Source organism: Eretmochelys imbricata, chromosome 3 (genome assembly GCF_965152235.1).
Source record: "Eretmochelys imbricata isolate rEreImb1 chromosome 3, rEreImb1.hap1, whole genome shotgun sequence".
Classification (NCBI taxonomy): Eukaryota; Metazoa; Chordata; order Testudines; family Cheloniidae; genus Eretmochelys; species Eretmochelys imbricata.
Genome location: NC_135574.1, coordinates 91468019 through 91493754, shown reverse-complemented (window position 1 = coordinate 91493754; position 25736 = coordinate 91468019). Strand labels below are relative to the sequence as shown.

The 25736-nt window shown below is 39.2% G+C and overlaps 1 protein-coding gene across 7 annotated transcripts in view; it reads left to right on the top strand.

Moving 5' to 3' along the window:
• FAM184A (family with sequence similarity 184 member A) overlaps nucleotides 1-25736 on the top strand; it is a 170301-nt gene that overhangs the window by 78139 nt on the left and 66426 nt on the right. For all 7 annotated transcript variants that reach the window (XR_013345622.1, XR_013345624.1, XR_013345623.1 and 4 more), the window contains exons 4-9: nucleotides 1146-1327; nucleotides 2373-2570; nucleotides 9408-9530; nucleotides 18773-18934; nucleotides 21081-21202; nucleotides 21403-21553. Coding sequence is in view for 3 of the 7 variants with exons in the window: in XM_077813004.1 (XP_077669130.1) it covers nucleotides 1146-1327; nucleotides 2373-2570; nucleotides 9408-9530; nucleotides 18773-18934; nucleotides 21081-21202; nucleotides 21403-21553 (938 nt within the window). In the remaining 4 variants the exon portion in view is untranslated. The remainder of the gene's footprint in view (nucleotides 1-1145; nucleotides 1328-2372; nucleotides 2571-9407; nucleotides 9531-18772; nucleotides 18935-21080; nucleotides 21203-21402; nucleotides 21554-25736) is intronic.

Genomic DNA, 25736 nt, shown 5'->3' with positions numbered 1-25736 from the left:
ACAGTAAACATTTTCCTCCAGTAAAGAGCTAACTCTGACTTGGGATCTTAACCTAGTACCTACTCAGTTCATGAAACTGCCTTTGAGCCAATGGGGTCACTTAGTTCTCCTTTCAATCAAAACAGCCTTCATTACAGCAAGCTTACAATTCTAGCAGATGCGCAAGTTACAGATCCTCATGGCTGACCCACCATTCACTGTATTTCACAGGGAAAAAATCCTCCATCTGCATCCTAAATTCCTTCCCAAAGTTGTAATAGATTTTAACCTGACTCAGATCAATAACTTAGCAGTATTCTTTTTTAGACCTCATTCTCATTCAGATGAGGCAAAGCTTCATGCCTTAATTGCCAAGAAGTCACCAAAAGTTTTTATTTCATTTAGGGATGCTAATAATAAAGAAAACATAATTGCATCTCAACATTTGTCTAAATGGATTAGGTTTTGTACAGAGGAAAGCTGTTTTGTATAGTGGAAAGCTACAAAAAAGCTCTGCGCCTCTTCCAAAGGAAAATATGGTTTCCATGGCATGCCTCAAGCTTATCCCGATTTTAGAAACATGAAGAGCTACAACCTGGAGCTCTATTCACACTTTCACAAAGCACTACTCACTAGATCTAGCATTCTGGTCAGATGTTCAGTTTGGTAATGCAGTACTACAATCATTATTCAATTAGGACCGTGCATCTCAACTTACAGAGATTGTGGTACTGCTTATCTAACTATCCCATGAGTGGGAATGTGCTGAGGCCATTTGAAAAAGAAATGAAAGTTATTCACCAATCACCAGAATTATTTGAGATGGACTCGGCACATACATACTTTCCTCTTCCTCCTCACTTTCTTCTTCGGAGTGCTAATTTAAACTTTGAACCTTGAAGAGGCAGTGGAAGGAACTAAGGCAACAAGATTATCATGCCCCCTTTTTATACCCTTGCCCTCCAAACATTTAGGAACAGTGAGGAAGGGAAAGGAGGTGGGATGACAGCACTCCAATGGGAACTGCTGCAAGAAGTTTCCACTGTCAGAGCTGCATCACTGGACATCACTTGGGTGGGAATGTGCAGAGTCCATTTGTAGGAATTTGGGTTACAGGTGAATAATCTTCATATCTGAGATTTTAAATGGTTGTTTTCTTTTTGTAGGTCACATAGGAATTCTTCAAGCTACACAGATGACACAGGAAGTTACAATAAGAGATTTGGAATCAGAAAAATCTAGATTAAAAGAGAAACTATCTCAGCTGGAAGAGGAAAGAAATCTATTGCAGAGCAAAACACAAAGTCTGGATGAAAGACAAAGGCAGCAGATTCTGGCACTGGAAAAGGTAAAACAACAAAACTAGTTCTTTTTATTTTAGAACAACAAAATAGAAGCCTTACAATTCTAACTGGAAATATTAATGAATTCTGAAATATCCTAACTCTTTTAAAAGACTGGAGTGACTAACTGACTGGAGCAGTGATAGCACATTACACTGCCCTGTGAGGCACATATGGTACTGCCAACTTTTAAAGTTACTAATGTAGATCATGTGCATTGCAGAGTTGAAGGTGATAGTTTCAGCTGAGATAAAGACAGAGAGGAGGCAGGTGCAATGTTATCCAAACTGATTTCTGGCATCTGTTGTGCTGCTTGATTCTTGAAGCAGATTGCCAGTAATCTTCCTATGTGTCTCATCTCCCATTGTGCCTCCGTGAGGTGGGAATGGGATTGAGGTCAAGGAAAAATTGAAAATCAGTAAGCCTTGAGAATGTACATGACATGGCAAATATAGCAAACTAAAACTTGAGCTAATGTATAATGGTTCTTTAATTGTTTCTTTCTGTTCCCACCAGTTAAGATCATGATGATGATATAGGTTACATATAAAGTAATGGAGTAGAGAAACGCATACTGGTTTAAACTGTTATGTTGTTTGAAGAACCTTCCTTCTGACTTTTGTCCTGAGAGGGCATCATAATAATGAATTTCCTCCTTGCCTCACTGCACACCAGCACTGGTTCAAAACTAAAATAAGAAAGAAGGGCTAGTTTCCAAAACCATGTTTGTAGCTCAGAGAATAAAGAATTGGAAATTGCCTGTAGATCTGAAATTTGTCTGCTGTTCCTTTACAAGATAAAATAGAGCAAAAAAAGAGACAATAGATTTTAACTTCTTATACCTAGTCTATAATTAAATACCTTTTTGAGTATAGTTTAAAGATCTGGTTTAAGGGTATTTATTCTGTGCTACATATATATGAAGTATAATTGTTTTCAAGTATTTGTGTAAAACTTCTAGTTTTTCCTTTTTTTTCTTTTTCTCCTTACTGAAATAGACAAACACTTAAGAATAGGTGATTTGGAATTTTTTTTGTCTGGCTTTTACAGAAGGTAAATGAAGCAAGGGAAACACAACGAGAGTATTATGAGAAAGAGCTGATAAAGCTGCAAACCAGATTGGAAGGGGAAGCTGCACAGTTAAATGAGGCTCATTCTAAGACCTTGGAAGAATTGGCATGGAAACATCACACTGCGATTGAGGCTGCACACAGCAATGCTACCAAGGAAAAGAAAAAGCTGCAGCTGGTAAGTTAGGAAGAAAACAAACCAAGTTCCAAGTAAGAAAGGGTGTTTAGCCAAACTATGATAAAATGGTGTATGCATGTGTATAGCATGTATTAATTCCCTTATTTCATTTTTAATCCCTAATTCTCCTAAGAGAGCTTGACTCTGGTACATCTGCATTTATAAAGAATAACAAAGGGAATTATAGTGCTTTGGGGTCCTTTTATATACAACCATGCACACTGCAATTCCTAAATGAAATATGGACAAGTTGAGGGTGATATAGCAGTCCTAGTTGCATTAGCTGACTTGCTTATTGATTTAAATACACGTATACAGCAAAGCCATAGTTGCACCTTTTATGGTTAGGAAAAATAGTATATTAAAGATTACTCTACTCTTCAAACTTTTGTGGAAAAGTGAACGTACTTTTGACAAGATGCAGGAGCAATCTGTGTTGCCCATTGAACACATAGTTAATTTCAGGATAGCTTCCCCATGTCCTTGCACAGGTGCTTGGGGAAAGAACTATGGGCCTAATCCATAAATCAGTGAAGTCACTGAGTCTTTCCATATCCTCAGTGAGATGAGGATCTAGCTGTTTAGTAGGAGCTGCAAGGCACACAGTGGAAGGAAAATGCCTTTGGTAGAGCTCCAGATCTAGAGTTGTAGGACTGGGTTGAACTTCAAGGTAAAGAGTTTTTGCTGCTGCATTATTGCTTTGTTAAAATATATTTCTTTGTTATGAACACTAACACTTAAGGAGAATAATTTCTCACTGAAACTGTTTTCCTTTTGTATTGAGTATTTCCAATATTTTTCAATGCCTACCTGTTCTGTATTGTCTATGGATTTGGCCAATTAAAATATTTGTAGGCCTTATAGGTGGATTATTATTGTAGATTTTCTCAACTGTGCTTTGCTCCCGTCTACTTTCAGTGTTTTATTGTACTTGTTTTGTTTGTTTTTTGGTCTTATAAATTATTTTAGTTTTGATTTTGGAAGGTGTGCAGAATACACGGTGGTTCTTAAAATATTTTCACCAAGTCATTATATTGGCATAGAAAAGACCTTTATTTGTTAGCATGCAGTTGTTGACGGGGGACGGTGGATTTGACTCCCTGGGAATAGAGAAATGTTAATGAGCTATGGAGCCTTTAAGCTGTAGGTTGCCAGTGGGAATCCAACAAAGATAGGTTGTTGCTGAAAGTTGTAGACCTCTAATGGTTGTTTAGTGGCCGTTGTGAAATGAGAGAGACAGGGTAGCTGAGGCAATATCTTTTATTGGACCAGCTTCTGTTGGTGGAAGGTACAAGCTTTCAAGCTTCACGGAGCTCTTCTTCTGGTCTGGGGAAGGTAACCACAGTGTCTACACAAAATGCAAGTTGGGACAGATTGTTAAGCATAAGGAGTTGACACATGCTGTAGGAGACCATTTAAAATGAAGTGGGCAACTAGGGGTTAAAAATTGTTGTAATGAGTCATAAAAATAGTCTCTCTGAGTCCATGGTTTTCAGTGTCTAGCAGAGTTATGAATTTAAGTTTCTAGGCTTGCCTTTTGAAGGTGTTGAGCAGGTTTCCTTTGAGGATGAGGAAGGAGAGGTCAGCTATGGAGTGATTGCTTTGTGAAAAGTGTACAACACGGGTCGGCAACCTTTCAGAAGTGGTGCGCTGAATCTTCATTTATTCCCTCTAATTTAAGGTTTTGCATGCCAGTAATACATTTTAACGTTTTTTAGACGGTCTCTCTCTATAAGTCTATATATTATGTAACTAAACTATTGTCGTATGTAAAGTAAACAAGATTTCAAAATGTTTAAGAAGCTTCATTTAAAATTAAATTAAAATGCTGATCTTACACCGCCGGCCCACTCAGCCCGCTGCCAGCCTGGGGTTCCATTCACCTCAGCCGGCAGCAGGCTGAGCGGGGTCTGCGGCCAGGACCCCAGCTGGCAAGGATCTGGCAGCCAGAACCCCAGACTGGCAGTGGGCTGAGCAGCTCAGCCTGCTGCCACTCAGCCCAGTGTCGGTCTGGGGTTCAGTCCGCCGGCTCCTGCCAGCCAGGGTCCCGGCTGCCAGCCCCTCTCAGCCCGCTGCCAGTCTGGGATCCCGGCCCTGCCCACATAGAGTGGGTACCTACCTTCTCCCTCATTCTAGCCCATTCTCTTCCTCTCTCTCTGCCCTGAGCTGAGGGTGGGAGTGCACTGAGTACAGGGCTGGGGGTGAAGGAGCAGACTGGGGGTTAGGGTGCAGGGTCTGGCCAGGAGCTAGAATGAGGGAGGGGGGGCTCAGGGTTGGGGCAGGAGGTTTGCGTGTGGAGTGCTTACCTGGGCAGCTCCCATTTGGTGCAGGTGGGAATGTGGGGGGGGTGAGGGTGCAGGAACTCCCGTTTGGTGCTCAGGGTGGGGGTGGGAATGTGGGGGGTGCAGGAGTCAGGGCAGGGGGCTGGGGGCATGTGTGGGGGTGCTGGAGTCAGGGCTGGGGTTGGGGGGGGTGTAGGAGTCAGGGCAGAGGGCTGGGGGTGTGGGCTGGGGTCATGGGGGTGCTCCCAGCCCTCTGCCCAGAGCGGTTCACGGCAGGGGGCTGGAGGGGATATGCCCCAATTCCACCCCCAGTCCCCAAGGCCCCGTCCCCACTTTTTCTCCGCCTCCTCCCCGGAGCAGTGAGTGCGCTGCGGCTCCGCTTCTCCCCGTCCCGTGCCAGGGCCATCAGCTGATCGGCGGCAGGGAGAGGAGGCGGGGCAGGAACGCAGCACGCAGGGGGAAGAGGCGGGGGAGGGAGGAGCTTGCCTGCCCTGCAGCAGCAGCCAGCAGGACCAAGCTTCTTCACCCCTGCCCCCCCTGGGGGGGGCAGGGGTGAAGAGCAGGCCGGGGCAGGCAGGATTTTTAATGGCACGCTGCTGCCTGCTAGGGTCCCGGCCTGGGTTTGGCAGCAGGCTGAGCGGGGCCGGTGGCTGGGACCCAGCAGGCAGCAGCATGCCATTAAAAATCGGCTCACGTGCCGTCGGTTGCCAACCCCTGGTGTACACCCATGGATGATATGGTGTTTTTGTCTTTTATTGTTTTCTGTGTGAATTCATTTGAGAGCATGATGATTGCCTGGTTTCACCCACACAGTTACCGTTCGGGCGTTGGTTCAACAGAGACACTGGTTTTATGGCTCATTACAACAATTTGTAACACCCTATTACGTGCAAACCCTTAATTGCCCACTTCATTTTAAGTGCTCTCCTATAGCATGTGTAAACTACTTATGCTTACCAGTCTGACCCAACTTTATATTTAGCTTAGATGCTCTGATTACCTTACCCACACCTGAAGAAGAACTCTATGAAGCTCAAAAGCTTGTACTTTCCATCAACAGAAGTTGGTCCATTCCCCACTTACTTTGTCTCTCTCATGAGACCAATTTGGCTATAACAATGCTACAAACAACTTTGGAATATGAGTTATTGGTCCTGTGTCCGTGTCACAAAAGTCCACCCTCATTGTGGGCTGACTTATTAGGGAACCTTTGCAGAGGATAGGGACTGAGTCAGCATAGAGACTGAACTACTGCCTAGTAAATACTACCTGTCTCAAGTCTAACATGAGACAGGAAGTCTTTGCTGGCAGCTTTGCAAAGATATACTCTGCTGTGGCAAGGATAGAGGAAGGAAGACCCTGAGCATACTTTTGTAAAGAAAGTAGGAAGATAGTGAAAGGAAGTAAAAGACAAGAGGAGGAGGGAAAAGGAGTGACAGTAGGGTGAGGGGTGAAATATATATTGAAAGGTTTATTTTTTTCATTGTAAATTGTATCTTTTAGTATGTTATAGGCAGAGCTGGTAGCACCTGTATTTAATATCACTTGGCACCATTTTCAGTTGCTAATAATGTTGCCAAACTTCAGTCATTAAAGGTGAAGTTTTCCATGCTGGCTGTCTACCTCAGGCTGAATTTTATTTTATTTTTTGTAAGTATCAGCAAAAAAAAGAAACCAATTCTGAGAATCAGATTGGGAAAAATGTATTGTTGCCCATATGAAAAAAAGTTAACTGTTTTCTTGAAAAGCTCTAGTGTCTTTGTGCTTGGGAAGAAGGTCTGGAAAATTGTCAGAGATGTTGCCCTAGTATCAGGGATCTGCCTTTTGTTATTCCAGTGAAAAGATGTCAAATTTAGACAAATTATCATATATATAAGCCTTTGAAAAATCACAATTGGCACATGTTCAGTAGAGGCTGGCTAGGATTTTGCATCTAAATTCTTTGGATACTGTCTGCACTGAGCATGCTCCATCTCAGGGATTCTGGACTCTTTGCAATGACTGCTGCTAGCTTCTATGACCAATGTGATGCTGGGCATCAGAACGGAGAGTGGAAAGACAGTCTCTCCGGTGCTCTCAATACCACTTCCCCTGCTCCTCCCTTCCCCCCCAGTAGTTTGGAACAAAAAAATCTGAATTAGCTGCACAGGGGACAAGAACTGAGCTAGAATGATGGAGTAGGCTTGGGACAAGGAGCTGGGGGAATTGGGAGACGGGGACTGAAACTAGCTGGGAAAAGAGTCTGGGAGGCGAGGAGGGGATAGAGACTGGGATTGAGAGCCCAGATGGGAGGAAAGATTGGGACTTGGAGAGGACATCTCAAATTGGGCATGCAAAATTCGTGGACACTTCTGACTTTAATGTTACTGTGTCTTAGTTCCCCATCTATAAAATGAGACTAATGTCTCCCCATCGCCTCACTGGGGTGCTGTGAAAATATATAAATTAATTTTTGTGAACCTCTGAGATACTATAATGATGAGCACTATAGAAAAGACCATAAGGAAATTAATAGTTCAAAACTTCAGAGCAGGGTTTGAATAGTGTGACTAAATAAAACCTGGGGCTACTCATTGAACAATAAGGATAAACAAAATATTGAATAGCTGCTTATTCAGTCTCCACCATCTATCATATACATAAGGCCCTACCAAATTCACAGCCCATTTTGGTCAATTTCATGGTCATAGAATTTTTAAAATAGTAAATTTCATTATTTCAGATATTTAAATCTGAAATGTTACAGTAAGTATAGATTTCCTGACCCAAAAGGAGGTTGAGGGGGAGGGTGTCACAAGGTTATTGTACGGGGGAGTGTCATGGTTTTGCCACCCTTACTTCTGCACTGCTGCTGGCAGCAGCACTGCCTTCAGAGCTTGACTGATGGAGAGCAATGGCTGCGAACTGGGAGCTCAGCCCTGAAGACAGCGCCACTACCAGCAGCTAACACTCTCTGGCCACCCAGTACTGAAGACACTGCAGAAGTAAGGGTGGCAATACTGTGACCCCCCGCCAACAGTAACCTTCTGACCCTTCCCCCCACAACTCCCTTTTGGGTCAGCCCCCATTTTGAGGAAACGTTGGTCTCCCCTGTGAAATCTGTATAGTGCAGGGTAAAAGTACACACACAAACAGATTTCATGGACGAGACCAGATTTCATGCTCCGTGATGTTTTTCATGGCCACAAATTTGGTAGGACCCTACCTATGCACTAAATGAGGCAGAGATCCTGTGGAGAAAATAGTATGTGATTATGTAATTTAAAGGTTTACAATACATATTCACAAGGAGGCCAAATTAAGGTTACATGGAAAACTTAATTCTGTTATTTCTAACTTGTGAGTGACTTGACTTTGCAACTTTAATGTTATTGTAATGTAATTTTTGGACCGAGCAGATTTAAAATATGTTGCACTGAGATTTGAGCTAGGACTCTTTAATCCTTCAAAATGTTTTGTTTTTGTTTTGGGGTTTTGTTTTTTGGTTTTTTTTACTTTGAAGGCTTTCAGCATGTTTGTGACTTGAAGTTTATTAAAAGCCCATTTTGCTGCTGTTACATTTTTGTATGTTAAAATAATTTTGTAACATTGCATTATTATATGCTGGAATAATGTTCCATTTTGTCACATTCGTGTCCAAAATATTAATAAAAAGCTAGTCTTAAAAATAACTAGTTTTTTTTAAAGAATAACAATTCTGGCACAAACATATATGGCATAGGTTTATGAAACAGTGATGTAAGTCACAGATTGACAGATGCAGAAAGGCACACATGCAATTTATTATTTATTAATATTTCATTTTCTAATATTTATGGTGTTGTTCAAGCTGGGGCCTCTTATTAAAATCAGGGCCTAAGTGCTGTATAAACCTGGATATAGATGCAGTCCCTGCCCCTCAAAAATTGTAATCTAAAAATGTAAGCTAAGTATCAGGGGGAGGGGTGAAAGGTAGACCGTCAAATACATACATTTTCATTACATGAATATCATTTTAGATATGTGGGTATGTGTGCTGTTTTTTTTTAGTTTTATAATGACAAAAATTATTTACTTTCCCCAACTGCAGCTCAGCTGCCTGTCTGACCCCTCAGCATAGACTTTAAGGTTTTACTGCTTCCTCTTCTGCATTTTATATAGAAATTAAATACTATGTTATCAAATTTAAAACTCATGTTTGACGCAATTTAAGGTCCCTGAGTTGGTGGAGCCCATGTATATGGGAGACTGAGAGTCTACATTTTTGAATGCTAAATTTACTGCAAAGTAATGATGGTATTATAAAAGGAAGTTTTACATACTATTCTTTTTATCTTATCAACAAGGGATGTGGACTAGAAAGTACACAAAAAAGCCATGATCTCCAGAATAACAGGCAAAACTTACCCTGATTATAATTCCTTTGAGATAAGAGAGTTCTTTTAGGAGTTAAAAGCTGTCGTATTTCTGGAGGAAAACAAACTCTGGTTTTCTTTTTAATATGGTACACCTTTGACATGTAATGACTACTAAGAATGAATGTAATTTTTCTGTTTTGTTCTTCTGTTTTTTTAAGGAGTTGGAGCAGAAATTTGAAAAGGAGAAACTACATCTGGAAGGGGATAAGAATCAGCTTAGACAGCAGCTGGAAAATATGAGGGAAGAACTGACTACAAAGCTGACTTCAGCCAATCAGGAGGTAAGAATTTTCTTAGTCAAATTAGCTCACTGTCATATGCATTAGCCCACATTTAATCAGTAATGATAGCTTATTCATCTGATTTTGTGAATTAGATATTGGACTGAGCCCATGCTGTTGGGCCTTTTTCAGCTCATTGTCTGTTTTAACATGAGTATTCCCAAAATCTAATTCACTTGACCACTGTCAAAGTATGATTTTTTTTTTCCTTTTACAATATATTTTCTTACAAATTAGTGTAGCAAAAGGAAAGGAAACTAAGGTACAAAACGATCATGTAAACAGCTCCATTTATCTCTACTCTGCTCATGTGCAAATCAAGTACTTACTAAATTTCCATGCACAAAATACTTCAAGAGGTAATTAAAGAGAAAAGGCCAATCTTTTTGGTAACCCAATTTTTTTATAACTTGTTTGCTGTAAAGTGTGGCTAATTTCACAGCATGCAGATGCTTTTTAAAGTTTCCTGGGAAGGAAGAATTCTACTCTTATTTCCAATAATAAAATTATCCATTATGATACAATATATAGTCATGTATTCCAGACTACCTAATGATAGTTTTAGTTTGTATTTAAAATGTGACAAATTGGTGGTTTCCGTCAATTTCTTAGTAAGTGTCTGCCTTACAGTTTACATCCAACCAAGTCTTGGCAGAGAAACTCCCAGAGACGGTTCTTTCAGGTCAGACATATTATATTGTTCCATCAGTATATGGAATTTTTTGCCCTGTGTCAGCAAAATACTTAAGTACATTCTTAAGTCCCATTGACCTCACTGTTCAATGGGATTTATGTGCTTTGCTGAATAGGGATGGACTTAACATATGTGCGCCAGGGCTTTGCTGAATTAGGAATTTGCACCGTTATTTCTCATGTTGTATCGATTCTGTGGACCAGAGAAGATGCCTCTCTAATTCTAACCGTGTGCAACATCAAAAAACACTAAATTCACTGTTTGTTTTTTAAAAACAGAACTGATTACTTTTGGATGACAGTACAGGATGCAGAATTATAAATTTGTATATTAAACATGTATATTTAGCTATATCTTTCTCCCTACATCTGGTACATCTTCAGCCCCTTTTGAACCTCCCATCTTCAAAGTTCATCAATGTTGCTGTTTAATCAGTCATAAATGTCACTACTGAACAATGCTTATCATTGCCGGACACTCCTCGGCTCTGGCACTACTGAACAGTTATGGGAATGAGTATCTTTGCCAGTAGTTCAAGCCTTTTGAGATTGGGAATGGAAGCTCGATCTCTCTCTTGCCAGTTTGAAGGAGTACCAGAATGCCACTGACCTGGCTGCTTTAATTTTATCTCAGTGTAAAAATTATTTTCAAGTTGCTAACATGATCACTTGTGGTATTTGTTTATTTTGCCACTTCAGTAGAAAGCCTCCTTATCTCCCTTTTGTCCTCCTACGGCGGCACTTTCATGCTATCATTCCAATTTGGTTTTCTTATTGCTGTTTTAACGATTGTCTCTAGTAACATAAGCTAAAACCTTCTATATTAAATTTAATTCTTACATTTTTGCTAATGTGTTCATATCCAGGTGGCAACTAAGTAGAGTGGAAAGAGCTGAAATTTTTATTTAGTGAGACTTCACCTTCATTATCCAGCTGCTACCGAACAGGGAATATAATTCACATTTCAAAACCGATTATCATTCTTTATTCAGAAATCATAAATCCAATCCACTAGAGTAGCTAGTGTACTTTATTCTAGGTTTTCCTTTTTTGTCTTAACTTAGTAAGTACAAGACACTGGTGCTCTGCTTACAACAATAATTTACTTCTAGACTTTCATAGGCAAAACTGGGAAAGGGTTTGTAAGAGGTACAATACCGCATTTATTTTCTGTAATTAGTACAACACTGAATATTCACTGATGCAGAAGAATCTTTCTTGTGAAATGCCAGTTCCATCCTTTTATTGTGTCTCTAACATTCCTGTTCATATGTTTACATTTTTTAATAATATTTTGGCTCTTTACATAAAAGGAGGTATATATTTATTACCCTTTCTCTTCATAATGCCATCTGTCTGTTAGTCAGGGCCAAAGATGATAACTCGCTCATGACCCTAGGAAGTTCATAAAGACAGGCAATGTGGGTGAAGTAATATCTTCTTTTGGACCAATTTCTGTTGGTGAAAAAGACAAGCTTTCAAGCTTACAGAGAGATCTTCTTCAGGTCTGGGCTCTGTGCAAGAAGAGCTCTGTGTAAAATCATAAGCTTGTCTCTTTCACCAACTGAAGTTGATCCAATAAAAGATATTACCTCACCTACCTTGTCGCTCCATTGTTCTAGGACCCATATGGCTACAACAACACTGCAAACATAGAGATCACATGCAGTCCCAGGTTATTGAAGTGTTACAGTTTCATCATATATCTGTGTGCTACAGAGTGTGAAAACTTGTTGATATGTTAAAGAAGTGTTGAAATGTGAAGGTGGTAAGCAGCAACATATACATTTACAGCAGGAACAGCCGGCCTACCAGATTATGAAATTGGTATAGAATCAAGTAATACAGTATCTTGAAAAAGCTTATTATAAGAGAGTTCCATAATTTCAAAACACCATCATTTGTAACACACAATTCATTGATAAGCAATTATCTTTTGGTAGCTTTGAATAACTTAGGACCTACTGGGGGGGGAAAAAGAGACCAACATGTGACTACTTCTATATTTAGTATCGTAGAAGTGCCAAATAATTAACTTTTGTGTCACCATTTCAATTATAAACAAGTATTGTCAGGGGTTTCTGAGAAAGTAGTAAAAAGTTGTTTCAGACTGAAACTTTAAAAACCAGGTATGCAATATATCGGAAGCAAATGTATCATTATACTTTAAATTTTTTGTATTTAATGTTTCGTGGGAAACAGTTAAGAAAACAGAGTTGGTCTTACTGTTTTTGAGCAGCCCTGCAAAATAGTAGTGTGCCATTCATCTCTCTGCAAAATATAAACAATTTATTTCCTCCACGGTAACACCATTATACCCAGGGCAGAACTATGGATTTTGGATAAGGTTATGGAACATTTCTTTGAAATACACCCTGAACTTAGCTGACTCTTTTTACTCTGTGTGTGTGTGTGTGTGTGTGTGTGTGTGTGTGTGTGAGAGAGAGAGAGAGAGAGAGAGAGAGAGAGAGATGGTAGTAGAAAGCGGGCATCTTTAAGTTCTGTCCTGTACTTTCCTGTTGCAGAAGTGGAGCCCAGATGATTGTTCCTTCAGCATTAGCTATTGGCTTAATTCAGTTCGTATTGGTTTAATGTTTCAAAGATATCTTTGCAATGAAAATGGAAACTTTTTTTTTAATTCAAGTTTGAGATTCACATGTATCACCAAATCAGAGGGCCCATTGTCACAGGCTATGTGAGGCTGAAACACTAGTGCTCTACACAAAATCAGAAATACCTTGCATCTATCGATTAGATAATTTGTTAAAATAGGACAGAAATAAAACAAGAAATATACTTGTTTTTGGAAGTTTTCAGAAATTGCTTGCTGTTTTCTAACATGATCTTTGCCATTTTTTGCTGCTAGTCACAACTGATCCTCTTTGTCTCTTTTATTTCATAATATTTATAAAGAGACCAAGTTATTGACAATTAAAAATAAGCTACTGTGTATAAAAAGTAATATATGTTAGAAAAGGAGAGAGAGAATGAGAGAAGAGAAACAGCTCTTTTGGTTCTGCCTCTTATATAATAAAGTATATTATATGTACCATTTTTGTTTTCATGTTTTATTTCTTTAGCTTGAGCTCCATCAGTATTAACTGAAGACATTTCTCCATAGCTTTTGACAGACAAGTAGCTTTACCGACGAAAATAAGGCCTTCTGGTACCTCCTGTTTCTGCTCTTTACTCATCTCAGCACTTGTCTTTCTCTTTCTGCTTTTTTTTGTCTGCCTCAAAGAATCAGATATGTATAGAGCACTTACGTTCTTCAGTTTTTTATTCATCTTCCTTTTTTCTCAATTTAATTTTCTTAGCTGCATCTCTAATGACTGAAATAAAGAAGGTAATGGAAAAGAAAGCAGTTAAGCAGAAAAACCCTTGCCTTATAGTTTGAGCTTATCCTTGGCCACCTTGGAAACACTTTTTACTTCCTGCCTCAAGGCCCTGTGTAGCCCTCAAGGACCTGGGCAGATAACCGACTCCTTACCCAGAATCTGAGGCAAAGTGAATATTACTACAAGGAGGTACCAGTGGAAAAGCCTGATACATTTTTTTTTTTAACCGATGGTCCAGGGCAGATGAGAGACTAATGCAGTTTTCCTGTTATATTGGGCTTTTAAAAAGTCCTGTCCCACCAAGAGAGAGAACAGTTAGTGTTCTTCAACTGTAGATCTCAAAGTGTTGTACAAAGGTGGATATGTATCATTATTTCCATTTTATATTTGGAGAAACTAAGGCACAGAGAGGTGAAGTTACTTGCTGTGTGACACTGAACAAGTCAGTGCAACTTTCTGTGCCTCAGTCTCTCCATCTGTAAACTAGGGGTAATGATACATTTGTGTAATTGGTTCACCAACTTTGATAGTAGTGCTGCTATAGACTCTCTGTCTTTGCCTGTCAGTGCCTAGAGAGTTGATTCTAGAAGAAACCTATAGTTGGGAACATAAGGGACAGAAAGTAGTTTCTCATCAGTGACATCCTAATCAGGGATCCCTGAATGTTTGCTTTTTTCTGAAAGGGCTAAGAGAATTTTCACAAACTATAAATATTGAGTCCTTGTGGCACCTTAGAGACTAACCAATTTATTTGAGCATGAGCTTTCGTGAGCTACAGCTCACGCTCACGAAAGCTCATGCTCAAATAAATTGGTTAGTCTCTAAGGTGCCACAAGGACTCCTTTTCTTTTTGCGAATACAGACTAACACGGCTGTTACTCTGAAACCTATAAATATTGACTGGACTCGAGCAACAGCACTAAACTTTTTCCATGGTGCTAATATAGTTCCTGAGTTTGTGCTTTGTTGCTTGAATTGCAACCAGAGGGCAGTGCTGAAACTACAGTAAACAAAGCTTAATTATTCAGACTGAAATTTCTCTAGGATACCAAGGTTGATGCTATGCCTCTTGCAAGGACCACGGATGTTCAGGGCTTCAGTTTTACATTTTTGACGTTGCACTCCATATGATTTTATGAAAATATGCTAATGAGTGTGAATATAATGTAACTGGAATATGCTTCATGCAAAAGGTCTCTTGCAAGGTATCATTACAAAGTTTATAATCTACTGAGTGTCTTCATCCTATTTGTATGAATGTATCATTCTTCTATCTAGGAAACTAGGAATATAAAATATAACTCTGAGGTCCTATTGTTGTTATACAAAGTGTGGACCATTAGTGGTGGTTTAGAATCTTGATGGCTCCCATCAATTAGGACAATTGACTGTAGATGGCTCTGTTTACTTGCAAGTCTTCTTGTGAGTTAGGCCAGGAAGAATGAAGGCTTGGGGTCTCACAGGAAATGTGACCGTGTCATCTGGAACTGGAATCCATCTTAAACCTGGTGTTTTTCCATTTAGAAGGAGGGGTGGGGACCCAAAGAGACAAAAGATTCCCGCCTTGTGCCAAAGGTATATAAGGGGGTGGAACAGATCAAAGGGGATTCCAGTCATGAGAAATCCCCTAGCTACCATCTGAGCTGGAACAGGGACTGTATCAGGGAGGAGGATTGGGCCCAGACTAGAAAGAAGTCTAGTCTGTGAAAGAAGCTTATTGGAACATCTCTGAGGGTTTCTTAATGTATTAGGCTTAGACTTGTGTTTTTTTGTTTTATTTTGCTTGGTAATTTACTTCGTTCTGTCAGTTATTACTTGGAACCACTTAAATCCTACTTTTTATATTTAATGCAATCACTTTTTACTTATTAATTAACCCAGAGCAAGTAATTAATACCTGGGGGAGCAAACAGCTGTGCGTATCTCTCTATCAGTGTTATAGAGGGCAAACAATTTGAGTTTACCTGTATAAGCGTCGAGTAAAACGTATTTATTTGAGGGTTGGATCCCATTGGGAACTGGGTATCTGGGAGCTAGAGACAGGAGCACTTTCTGAGCTGTTTTCTGTTAAGTCTGCAGCTTTTGTGGGACGTGGTTCAGACCTGGGTCTGTGTTTGCAGCAGGCTAGCGTGTCTGGCTCAACAAGACAGGGTACTGAAGTTCCAAGCTGCCAGGGAAAATGGGCTCAGAAGTAGTCTCCGCACATCAGGTGGCAGTCCCAAGGTGGTTTCTGTGACCCAACCTGTCACAACATTATTGTCAAAAGATGACAGGCACTTTCAGTAATATCTTTATCACCATGCTTGATCATTGGTTTGTTGTTGCCTCAGAGGAAAAATTGCCTCCTAATGAAACAAAAGTACCATCTCCTGCAACATCTAGGTTTCCTTGGAGATTTCTATCCAGTTTTGAATTAGATAAAACTCTGTTTAGCTTATACATTACATATACTCATCATTCTGATTTTGATTAACACTTTTTTCCAGCTAACTAATTCAGTAGTGTTTTCATTATTCCTGAGACAAGGTGGGTGAGGAAATCTCTTTTACTGGACCAACTTCTGTTGGTGAGAGAGACAACCTTTCAAGCCACACAGAGCACTTGTACAGGTATGAGAGAGAAACTCCCAGCATCACAGAAAAATGCAAGGTGGAACAGATTGTTTAGCATAAGTAGTTAGCATGTGTTGTAATCAACCATTCAAGGTAGAGTGGCCTATTAAGATTTCTGCTGTCATGGGACAAAAAGAGGGAGTTAGTTGGTTATAGATTGTTGTAATAAGCCATAAATATAGTGCTTATGTTCAGTCCATGATTTTTAGTGTCTGACAAAGTAATGAATATAAGCCCCCAAGCTCATCTTTTGAAAGTTTTGTGCAGGATTCCTTTGAGGATGAGGACTGATAGGTCACTTTGTGAAAAGTGTTCACTCACAGGTGAATCGGGTGTTTTTGTCTCTTTATCATTTTCCTGTGTGAGTTCATTTGAGATCATAGTGATTGACTAGTTTCTCTCACACAGTTGTTGGGGCATTTAGAGGTATACCACAGGTTGTGATAGGCATATGTAAGATCCATGGAAGGATCTTTGGGGCAGGGGATTTTTGATTGACATGGCTACAACTACACATCATTATTCCTGGTATTCTTGGACTTGGCCTGTTTTTAGTTTTTCTTCTGTTTCAATTTTTAATTTTTTTATAAAAATAATAACTAAGGAAACCAAGAGACTAAGAAGCAAAGAAAGACCCAGAACAGGAGGAGCTGAGGTGCCTTCTTTTCATTGGTTCTGCTGCCTGTGTATCAAAATTTATGAGAAAAATCTAGATAGGATATGAAAGTCCAGAAAACAAATTAGTAATAACTGATCTTTTCCTCCCTAATGTGGAGGAAAATATCAACAACAGATGGTAATATTAGTATTTGTAAATAACTGTAGAAACATGTTAAAAAAATCTTAATTTTCTGCCCCAAATATTGAAACCAAGTTTACTCATATTTGTAAAATAAATACTTGCGGACTACTATGTCGCATTGCTCAGGGTTAACGATTGCATACTTCGTACTGTATACTTGAAGTGGAGGAATTCTTAAGGTCACCATTAGATCCTTTTTAATTGCTTGACTTCTAACGATTTGAAGTTTTTCAAATGAAGAATTTAATGTAACGTTCTAGTAGTGTGTTAGAGGCTTTTTTGTATTAAAATGTGTCCTGATTAATGGTTAAAATAGGTCAATGAAGGGGGTGGAATTCCCGGTGTCTGTTGCTTGGTCAGGGGCTTTTCTGAACAATTCACTTACTCTCATCACTTTTATTCCTTTGGCTGCTCCTTTTGCTGTAGTGTAAGTTCCTCTTGGTGATTCTCCTGTTCCCCAACCTTCCACTCAGCTTCTGCTCAGACTCTGGGGCAAGAACCAAGTTTCACCCTTTCCCTCTGTCTTGTTGCTAGTCTTTTGACAGGGGATGAAAGTCCCCTTGGCATTTCACCTGTTCCCTGCTGCACTCGGTCATGATTGTTGCTGCTTCTGCGGGGGCTCTCCTGAGTACTTCACCTGCTAATCCTTTCCCCCACCCTCCTTGTTGCACCTACCCCTGGGGCCAACATGCCCCGTGTTGTACTCTCACTCTGCTGTCTAAAGCTGCCAGGTCCCAGGGGTCCCCTTGGTGTCATGCTTTCCATTCAGTCTTTTTTTGCCTTAAATTCGTTAATACAACAGCACTGAACTATGACACCATGCTGACAAAAAGGGAGACCAGGCTCAAGAGGAGTAGAACAGCACCTGCTATGCTTTCATAGTGAGAAGGAGGACTGGGAGTCTAGCAACAGCGAAACGCGGGAGGAGAAGGAAGGACTGAGCTAGCAGCCGAGAACAAGACCACATTTGGTCAAAATGAGAGTTGGGGACAGGCAGGACCTGATTGCAGGTGCAGAGTGGCCCGGGAAGTACCAAAGTCCAACCTATTTTTCACGTGTTCTTACCTCAATTCTTCACTATGTATCCCTAGCTCAGTCCCTAAATTCCACACCCCATTTCAGAGCACCGCTACTTCTTCTGCTCTTACTGCTTGCCTGGGTGCCACCCTGGCAGTCTACCCCCCAAAACAGTCTAACACGAGCCCCTCCTATTTGTATTCTGTAAAATTTTTCACAAAATGTTTCAAAGTGCAGGTTTGGATACCTTTTCCTTTAAAGGTGTTCAGTTGTTAATCTTACAAATATTGTAAATTTAAATATATAGGAGGAATTCTGCCTGTCAGGACATGAAAGTAGTCGTATTAAAGAGAAAATAGGTTGCATGGACAAAAATTGATTTACAAGGAAGAGAATAGTATTCACTAAAGTAAAACTCTTTGTATACACAGGGATCAAAAACCCGTGCCTGGCCCTGGCTTGTGGGGCTCTGACTCCACGGTTAAAAATCACTGTGTAGGTGCTCAGGCCCATGCTGAAGCCCAAGCTCTGAGACCCTGCAAGGGAGGAGGATCCCAGATCCTGATCTCCAGCCTGAACCCAAATGTCTGCATGGCGATTTTTTTAGCCCTGCAGCCTGAGCCCTGCCAGCCTGAGTCAGCTGACCTGGGCCAGCTTTTGCCATACGGTGGGTCTTTTATCCCTGTGTAGACGTATCCTTAGAGTGAAAGATATGAGGCTGATTTTGTTTAGTTCCCACTAGTAATGATTATGAAAATATTGTATCTCTTTATATTGTAGGTGTGTCGTCTACAAGACCAAGTAAGAAAAAGTGAACAGGGCCTTGGTGCTGCAGAAGGACACATCTCCAATCTTCAAGAAACCCAGGAAATACTCCAAAAAGAACTAGAGTTATCCAAAGCAAGGCTGAGAGAAACCACGGAATCATTGTATAATATTGAGGTAACCACATGATGGGAAAGCAAATGATTTAAAACACAATTACAGTGTTTACTGACTGTTTTTTAAACATCAAGACCTGGTTTAATGCAGTGGTTCTCAAAGCTGGTCCGCCGCTTGTTCAGGGAAAGCCCCTGGCATGCCGGACCAGTTTGTTTATCTGCCACGTCCGCAGGTTCGGCCGATCGTGGCTCCCACTGCCCACGGTTCGCCACTCCAGGCCAATGGACATGCTGGCCGTCCTTCCCACAGCCCCCATTGGCCTGAAGCGGCAAACTGCTGCCAGTGGGAGCTGCAATCGGCCGAACCTGCGGACACGGCAGGTAAACAAAGCGGCAGACCGGCTTTGAGAACCACTGTTTTAATGGGTATATTAAACAAGTGGCTTCATATAGCCCTATTAAAAAAAAATGCTGATATCCTTTTTTTTTTTTTTTTCATTTCAAGCTTAGAACATAAAAATTAGATATGAATATTTTAAGAGGTCATTTCTATTATTAACTGAGTGTTGCGACAAATACATCTTTCTCTAGCTAATTGAAATTGTACTGTAAACAACTCTGAGTAGCTTTATTAGAGCTAGAATTTTGTGTTTTACTCTTGTTGGTTTTCATTTCATGTGCGCTCAAACCATGAAATAACAAACATTTAATTGACATGTCCTTTTTTAAAATTTTCTTTTTAAAAGTGGAAGATATCCCTAAAAGACTGAGTAAGAAAGCTTCAGAAAGCAAATGCACAGAGGTCCACAATTACTGTAAAGTGAAAAAAGGTGTTAAGGATATTCTTCTCTTGAAACTAAATTCAACAAAAAACAGTAGTACTGTTCGGTGAACCTCTGACTTAGTCTGCTATATAAACATATAATTTATTTTTTGTTTTGTGAACTAAATTTGCTGTAGGATTTGCATCTTAAATTATGTGTGTGCTTATGTATGTGAAAATACTCTTTGTCCCCTCAGTTAATTTCCTTTTAAAAACCTACTGAAGCCTTACAGAAATGTAGGCTATTTAGAGACCAATTTGCTTATTGTGTACTGTCATATTTTCTTTCCATTTACGGTTCTTGAAAAGGAAAACAGCATTTTCAGTATTTATTTGTTTTTGTTGTTTTTTCCCTATCTGAAATCATAATTCTCTATTTGTGATGTCATACGTGGTTGCTATGGAAAATATCCTTTACATAGTAAATCTTTTAGGTAAATGCTTAAACGTGAATAATCCCATCCCCTATCTGGCAGAATAATAGTCTTTGCCAAGGTCCAATGTAAAAGATTGCTAGTTTAAGCCTAGCATCTTTTTTTGTCCCAATCTGTAACATTCAGATAACCACTGTGCATTCAGAAAGAATAAGCATCTGAAATTTAAGTGTTCACATTTAAGAAATGGTTAATACTAGCAATTGTCTCAGCAAGTTTTAGAATGTGTTGATAAGAGCAGGGCGAATACTGCAAAAAGTGTCCCACGAATATTCATTTAAAAAAAACTCTGATACTCTCCACATGCCTCATATGTTGGCTTTTCATAAATAAAGCAAACACTGCTGGCAGGAATGTTTATTGTAACTATGAAGTTTAAGCAAATATTACAAAATATTACAAAATGTTCAAATGAATTTTGAATTCCTGATTACAAGTGTCCACCACAAAAACCTGATTCTTATAATTATGCCTGGCCAGGTAAGGAACAGAAAAACATACCATGTGAACTTTGTATCTGATCAAAACAGCTCAAATGTTGAATTTCAAGTGCTGAATACTTCCAGCCAACCATTTGCATATGATACATACAAACAAACATTACTTGCATAAATGATTTCTTGAAAAATTTCAAATAAGTAATAAATTAAAGAAAATATTTTGTCAGAAATATGACAGAAGTATAATTCAGGGAGCTCAAATATTTGTGGAGCTGAAAATAACAATGAAAACAGTCTTCATTAGGAGTCAGATTTTTGAATTATTTTATTAATTATTTTATACTTTAATCATGTTATAATAAGGCACCTATAAACAAGTGTTTAATGACCAAAAATGTCAATGCTAGTCCTATACACTGGCAGGAATTTTATTTTGATTCAGAGAAAGATTTCTGTTCAAAATACCTTTTTGCAGCTGCTGAGTCTCCATTATAAAGTTTGTATTTTCAGGGGGAACTAGAACAGGAGAGACAGCAGCATGAAGCAAAGATTTCTGCTATGAGGGAAGAGGAGAAGATGAAAGTTGACAGAATGGCTCGTGACCTAGAAATAAAATGGACAGAAAATCTTCGGCAAGTGTTTTTTCTTTGTTTTAAATAGGAAAGAAAAGCATGCATTAAATGAAACAAGTCATTATTAATGCAATGTACAGGTACAGCAAATATTTTTGTAATTATATAAGCATTTCAAATTCACTTCTCAATAATACTTGTTAATTTTTATTTTTATGAAAGGCTAGATCATGTTTTAGTTATATTACTTTTTCTTTCAGACAGGAATGTAGTAAACTTCGTGAAGAGTTGAGGCTTCAGCATGAAGAGGATAAAAAGGCCGCCATGACTCAGCTCTTGCAACTGAAAGAACGTGAAAAAAATGCTGCCAGGGATGGCTGGCAAAAGAAGGTAGAAGATCTTTTAGACCAGGTAACTAGAACGGCTAGTTAAGTATCAAAGGAAAGTTATAATTTGGATTTAGGCTGCTGATGGTTTATTACTGACTAATTGTATGAAAGCAGTGTAAAACTTGTCTCTAGGCTTAATTTGGATGATAACTCATTAGAGATTACTCAGTAATAACAATACTGATTTAATGTGAAAACCTTTCTTACTCATTAAAATGATGAGAAAGAGTATACTCTTTTTTTCCTTGTGGTACTGAACATGAGGAAACTGTTTTCATTTCTTTGGTATTCTTATCCACGCTCTGTGGATTTATGCCTCTCTACCTATTAATATTTCTTGTTGTAGGTATTTATGTATGTTTATATTGCTTAGTTAGTTTTGTAATTATTTGGAGGTATCATACATGTTTACATTGATGGTACAGTAGAAAACATGTAAAAAGTCAAAATTTGCCAATTACCAGTATCACCACACATTTACTACACCTATCTCCTGCCCTAAATATGGGGGAAACTATCGTAATCTCAGATACTACTGTGTGGTAATTTTTGATAAATGCTGGCTTTTTAATTGCAGCTACTGTGTGTATTCATGCTAATATTTACTATAATAAAGTGCTTTCCCCTTGTTAAATCATTCACACAAATTCTTTGTTTTATACTTTTTTTGCTATGCCAGTAGTGAAGTAGCATTGAGTTGATTGACTACTTGGATGAAAAAGACAGATAAGAGAAGGCCAAACATAATTTTAGTGACAGAAAGGAATAGCTTTTTGGAAATGATTTAGTAAACACATGTTATTTTTGTGTCTGTATGGTGACTGCTTCAGCTATGGCTTCAACTTTGAGAGCTCAAAAACTTAAGTGTGCAGCTTTGTGCGCACAATTAATTATGGGTGCATATGTTAGTATTTCCCCATCTAATTACCTGATTTTATACACTGTGGGAAATTTGTTTGTCAGTGCTATAATTTGTGCCCATAAAAGTGGAGGCTTCTGAAAATCTTGACCTAAATTGTCTTTTACAGCTTGGATGTTATCAAGGACTTTTGCTTGTCTCATTTTTTAGAGTTCATTCTCATTTTGAGTAGTATTATTTTTGAAGACTCATTTACTCCCATTTTTTCAGCTTGTAAGTGGCACATTCTCAATTACATTCCCAAAAGCAGCTCAATTTAAAAAGTGGTACATCAGCCAAAACATGCTAAACTTTGTGTTTTTTTCTTAATTTGTGTTAAAAATACTTTAATTATATTTAAGATACTTAACAAAATGTGTTGTAATTAGGGTTATCAATTAAATCGCAGTTAATTCACGCAATTAAAAATAATCGCAATTAAAAAATTAGTCGCGATTAATCGCAGTTTTAATCACACTTTTAAACGATAGAATGCCAATTGAAATTTATTAAATGTTTCTGGATATTTTTCTACATTTTCAAATATATTGATTTCAGTTACAACACAGAATACAAAGTGTGCAGTGCTCAATTTATATTACTTTTGATTACAAATATTTGCACTGTAAAAATGACAAACCAAAGAAATAGTATTTTTCAATTCCCCTAATACAAGTACTGTCATGCAATCTCTTTATGGTGAAAGTGCAACTTACAAATGTAGATTTTTTGTTTGTTGCATAACTGCACTCCATAACAAAACAATGTAAAACTTTAGTGCCTACAGTCCACTCAGTCCTACTTCTTGTTCAGCCAATCGCCAAGAGAAACAAGTTTGTTTGTATTTACAGGAGATAATGCTGCCCGCTTCTTACTTACAATGTCACCTGAAAGTGAGAACAAACGTTTGCATGGCACTTTTGTAGCCGGCATTGCAAGGTATTTACATGCCAGATATACTAAATATTCATCTGCCTCTTCATGCTTCGACCACCATAGAATCATAGACTAGTAGGGTTGGAAGAGACCTCAGGAGGTCATCTAGTCCAATCCCCTGCTCAAATCAGAACCAACACCAACTAAATCATCCCAGCCAAGGCTTTGTCAAGCCGAGCCTTAAAAACCTCTAAGGATGGAGATTCCACCACCTCCCTAGGCAACCCATTCCAATCATTGACCACCCTCCTAGTGAAATAGTGTTTCCTAATATCCAACCTAGACTTTCCCCACTGCAACTTGAGACCATTGCTTCTTGTTCTGTCATCTACCACCACTGAGAACAGCCTAGCTCCATTCTCTTTGGAACTCCCCTTCAGGTAGTTGAAGGCTGCTATCAAATCCCCCCTCACTCTTCTCTTATGCAGACTAAATAATCCCAGTTCCCTCAGCCTCTCTTTGTAAGTCATGTGTTCCAGACCCCTAATCATTTTTGTTGCCCTCTGCTGGACTCTCTCCAATTTGTCCACATCCCTTCTGCAGTGGGGGGACCAAAACTGGAGGCAATACTCCAGGTGTGGCCTCACCAGTGCCAAATAGAGGGGAATAATCACTTCCCTCGATCTGCTACTAATGCTCCTGCTAATACAGCCCAATATGCCGTTGGCCTTCTTGACAACAAGGGCACACTGTTGACTCTCATCCAGCTTCTCGTCCACTGTAATCCCCACGTCTTTTTCTGCAGAACTGCTGCTTAGCTAGTTGGTCCCCAGGCTGTAGCGGTGCATGGGATTCTTCCTTGTCCTTGTTGAACCTAGTCAGATTTCTTTTGGCCCAATCCTCCAAATTGTCTAGGTCACTCTGGACCCTATCCCTACCCTCCAGCATATCTACCTCTCCCTCCAGTTTAGTGTCATCTGCGAACTTGCTGAGGATGCAATTAATCCAATCATCCAGATCATTAATAAAGATGTTGAACAAAACTAGTCCCATTCCAGAGGACATGCTTCCATGCTGATGATGCTTGTTAAAAAAAAAAAAAAAAATGCAGTAATTAAATTTGTGACTGAACTCCTTGGAGGAGAATTGTATGTCTCCTGCTCCATGGTTTTACCTGCTTTCTGCCATATATTTTGTGTTATGGTAGTCTCAGATGACGACCCAGAACATGTTGTTTGATTTAAGAGCACTTTCACTGCAGATTTGACAAAACACAAAGAGGGTACCAATGTGAGATTTCTAAAGATAGCTACAGTGCTCAACCCAAGGTTTAAGAATCTAAAGTGCCTTCCAGAATCTGAGAGGGACGAGGTATGGAGCATGCTTTCAGAAGTCTTAAAAGAGCAGCACCCTGATGCAGAAACTACAGAACCCGAACCACCAAAAAAGAAAACCAGCCTTCTGCTGGTGGCATCTTACTCAGATGATGAAAATTAACAGGCGTCGGCTGCACTGCTTTGGATCATTATCGAACAAAACCTGTCATCAGCATGGACACGTCCTCTGGAATGGTGGTTGAAGCATGAAGGGACATATGAGTCTTTAGCACATGTGGCACATAAGTAGCTTGCGATGCCAGCTACAACAATGCCATGCAAACCCCTGTTCTCACTTTCAAGTGACATTGTAAACAAGAAGCGGGCAGTATTATCTCCTGCAAATGTAAACAAACTTGTTTGTCTGAACGATTGGCTGAAAAAGAAGTAGGACTGAGTGGACTTGTAGGCTCTAAAGTTTTACAATGTTTTATTTTTGAGTGCAGGTATTTTTGGTACATAATTCTACATTTATAAATTCAACTTTCATGATAAAGAGGTTACGCTATAGTATTTGTATTAGGTGAATTGAAAAATACTGTTTTGGTTTTTACAGGGCAAATATTTGTAATAAAAATAATATAAAGTGAGAACTGTACACTTTGTATTTTGTTGTAATTGAAATCAATATATTTGGAAAAGTAGAAAACATCCAAAAATATTTAAATAAATGGTTTCTATTATTGTTTAACAGTGCGATTAATCACAATTAATATTTTTATCGCTTGACAGCCCTAGTTAATCAAGCTTCCCTGTTTTTCCGGAGTGTAAAAATACCAGTTAGACTGTTGGAAATGAGCATGTGCTTTGGGATTTTTTTTTCTTTTTCTGAATAAAGGTTTTGGAACAGACAAATGCAGAAAAATAATGGTGAAAGGGGGAGAGGTTATTCTCAGGGTTCAGGGTAAGAGGAGAATTGTGGGCGTAGGAGGCAACTTATGTATGTAAAAAGCTTATTCTGTCTTTTACGTTCATTCACCTGTGCCAAGCCACACAAACTAAGAGTTACATCAGTGATTCTCAAACTTTTGTACTGGTGACTCCTTTCATATAGC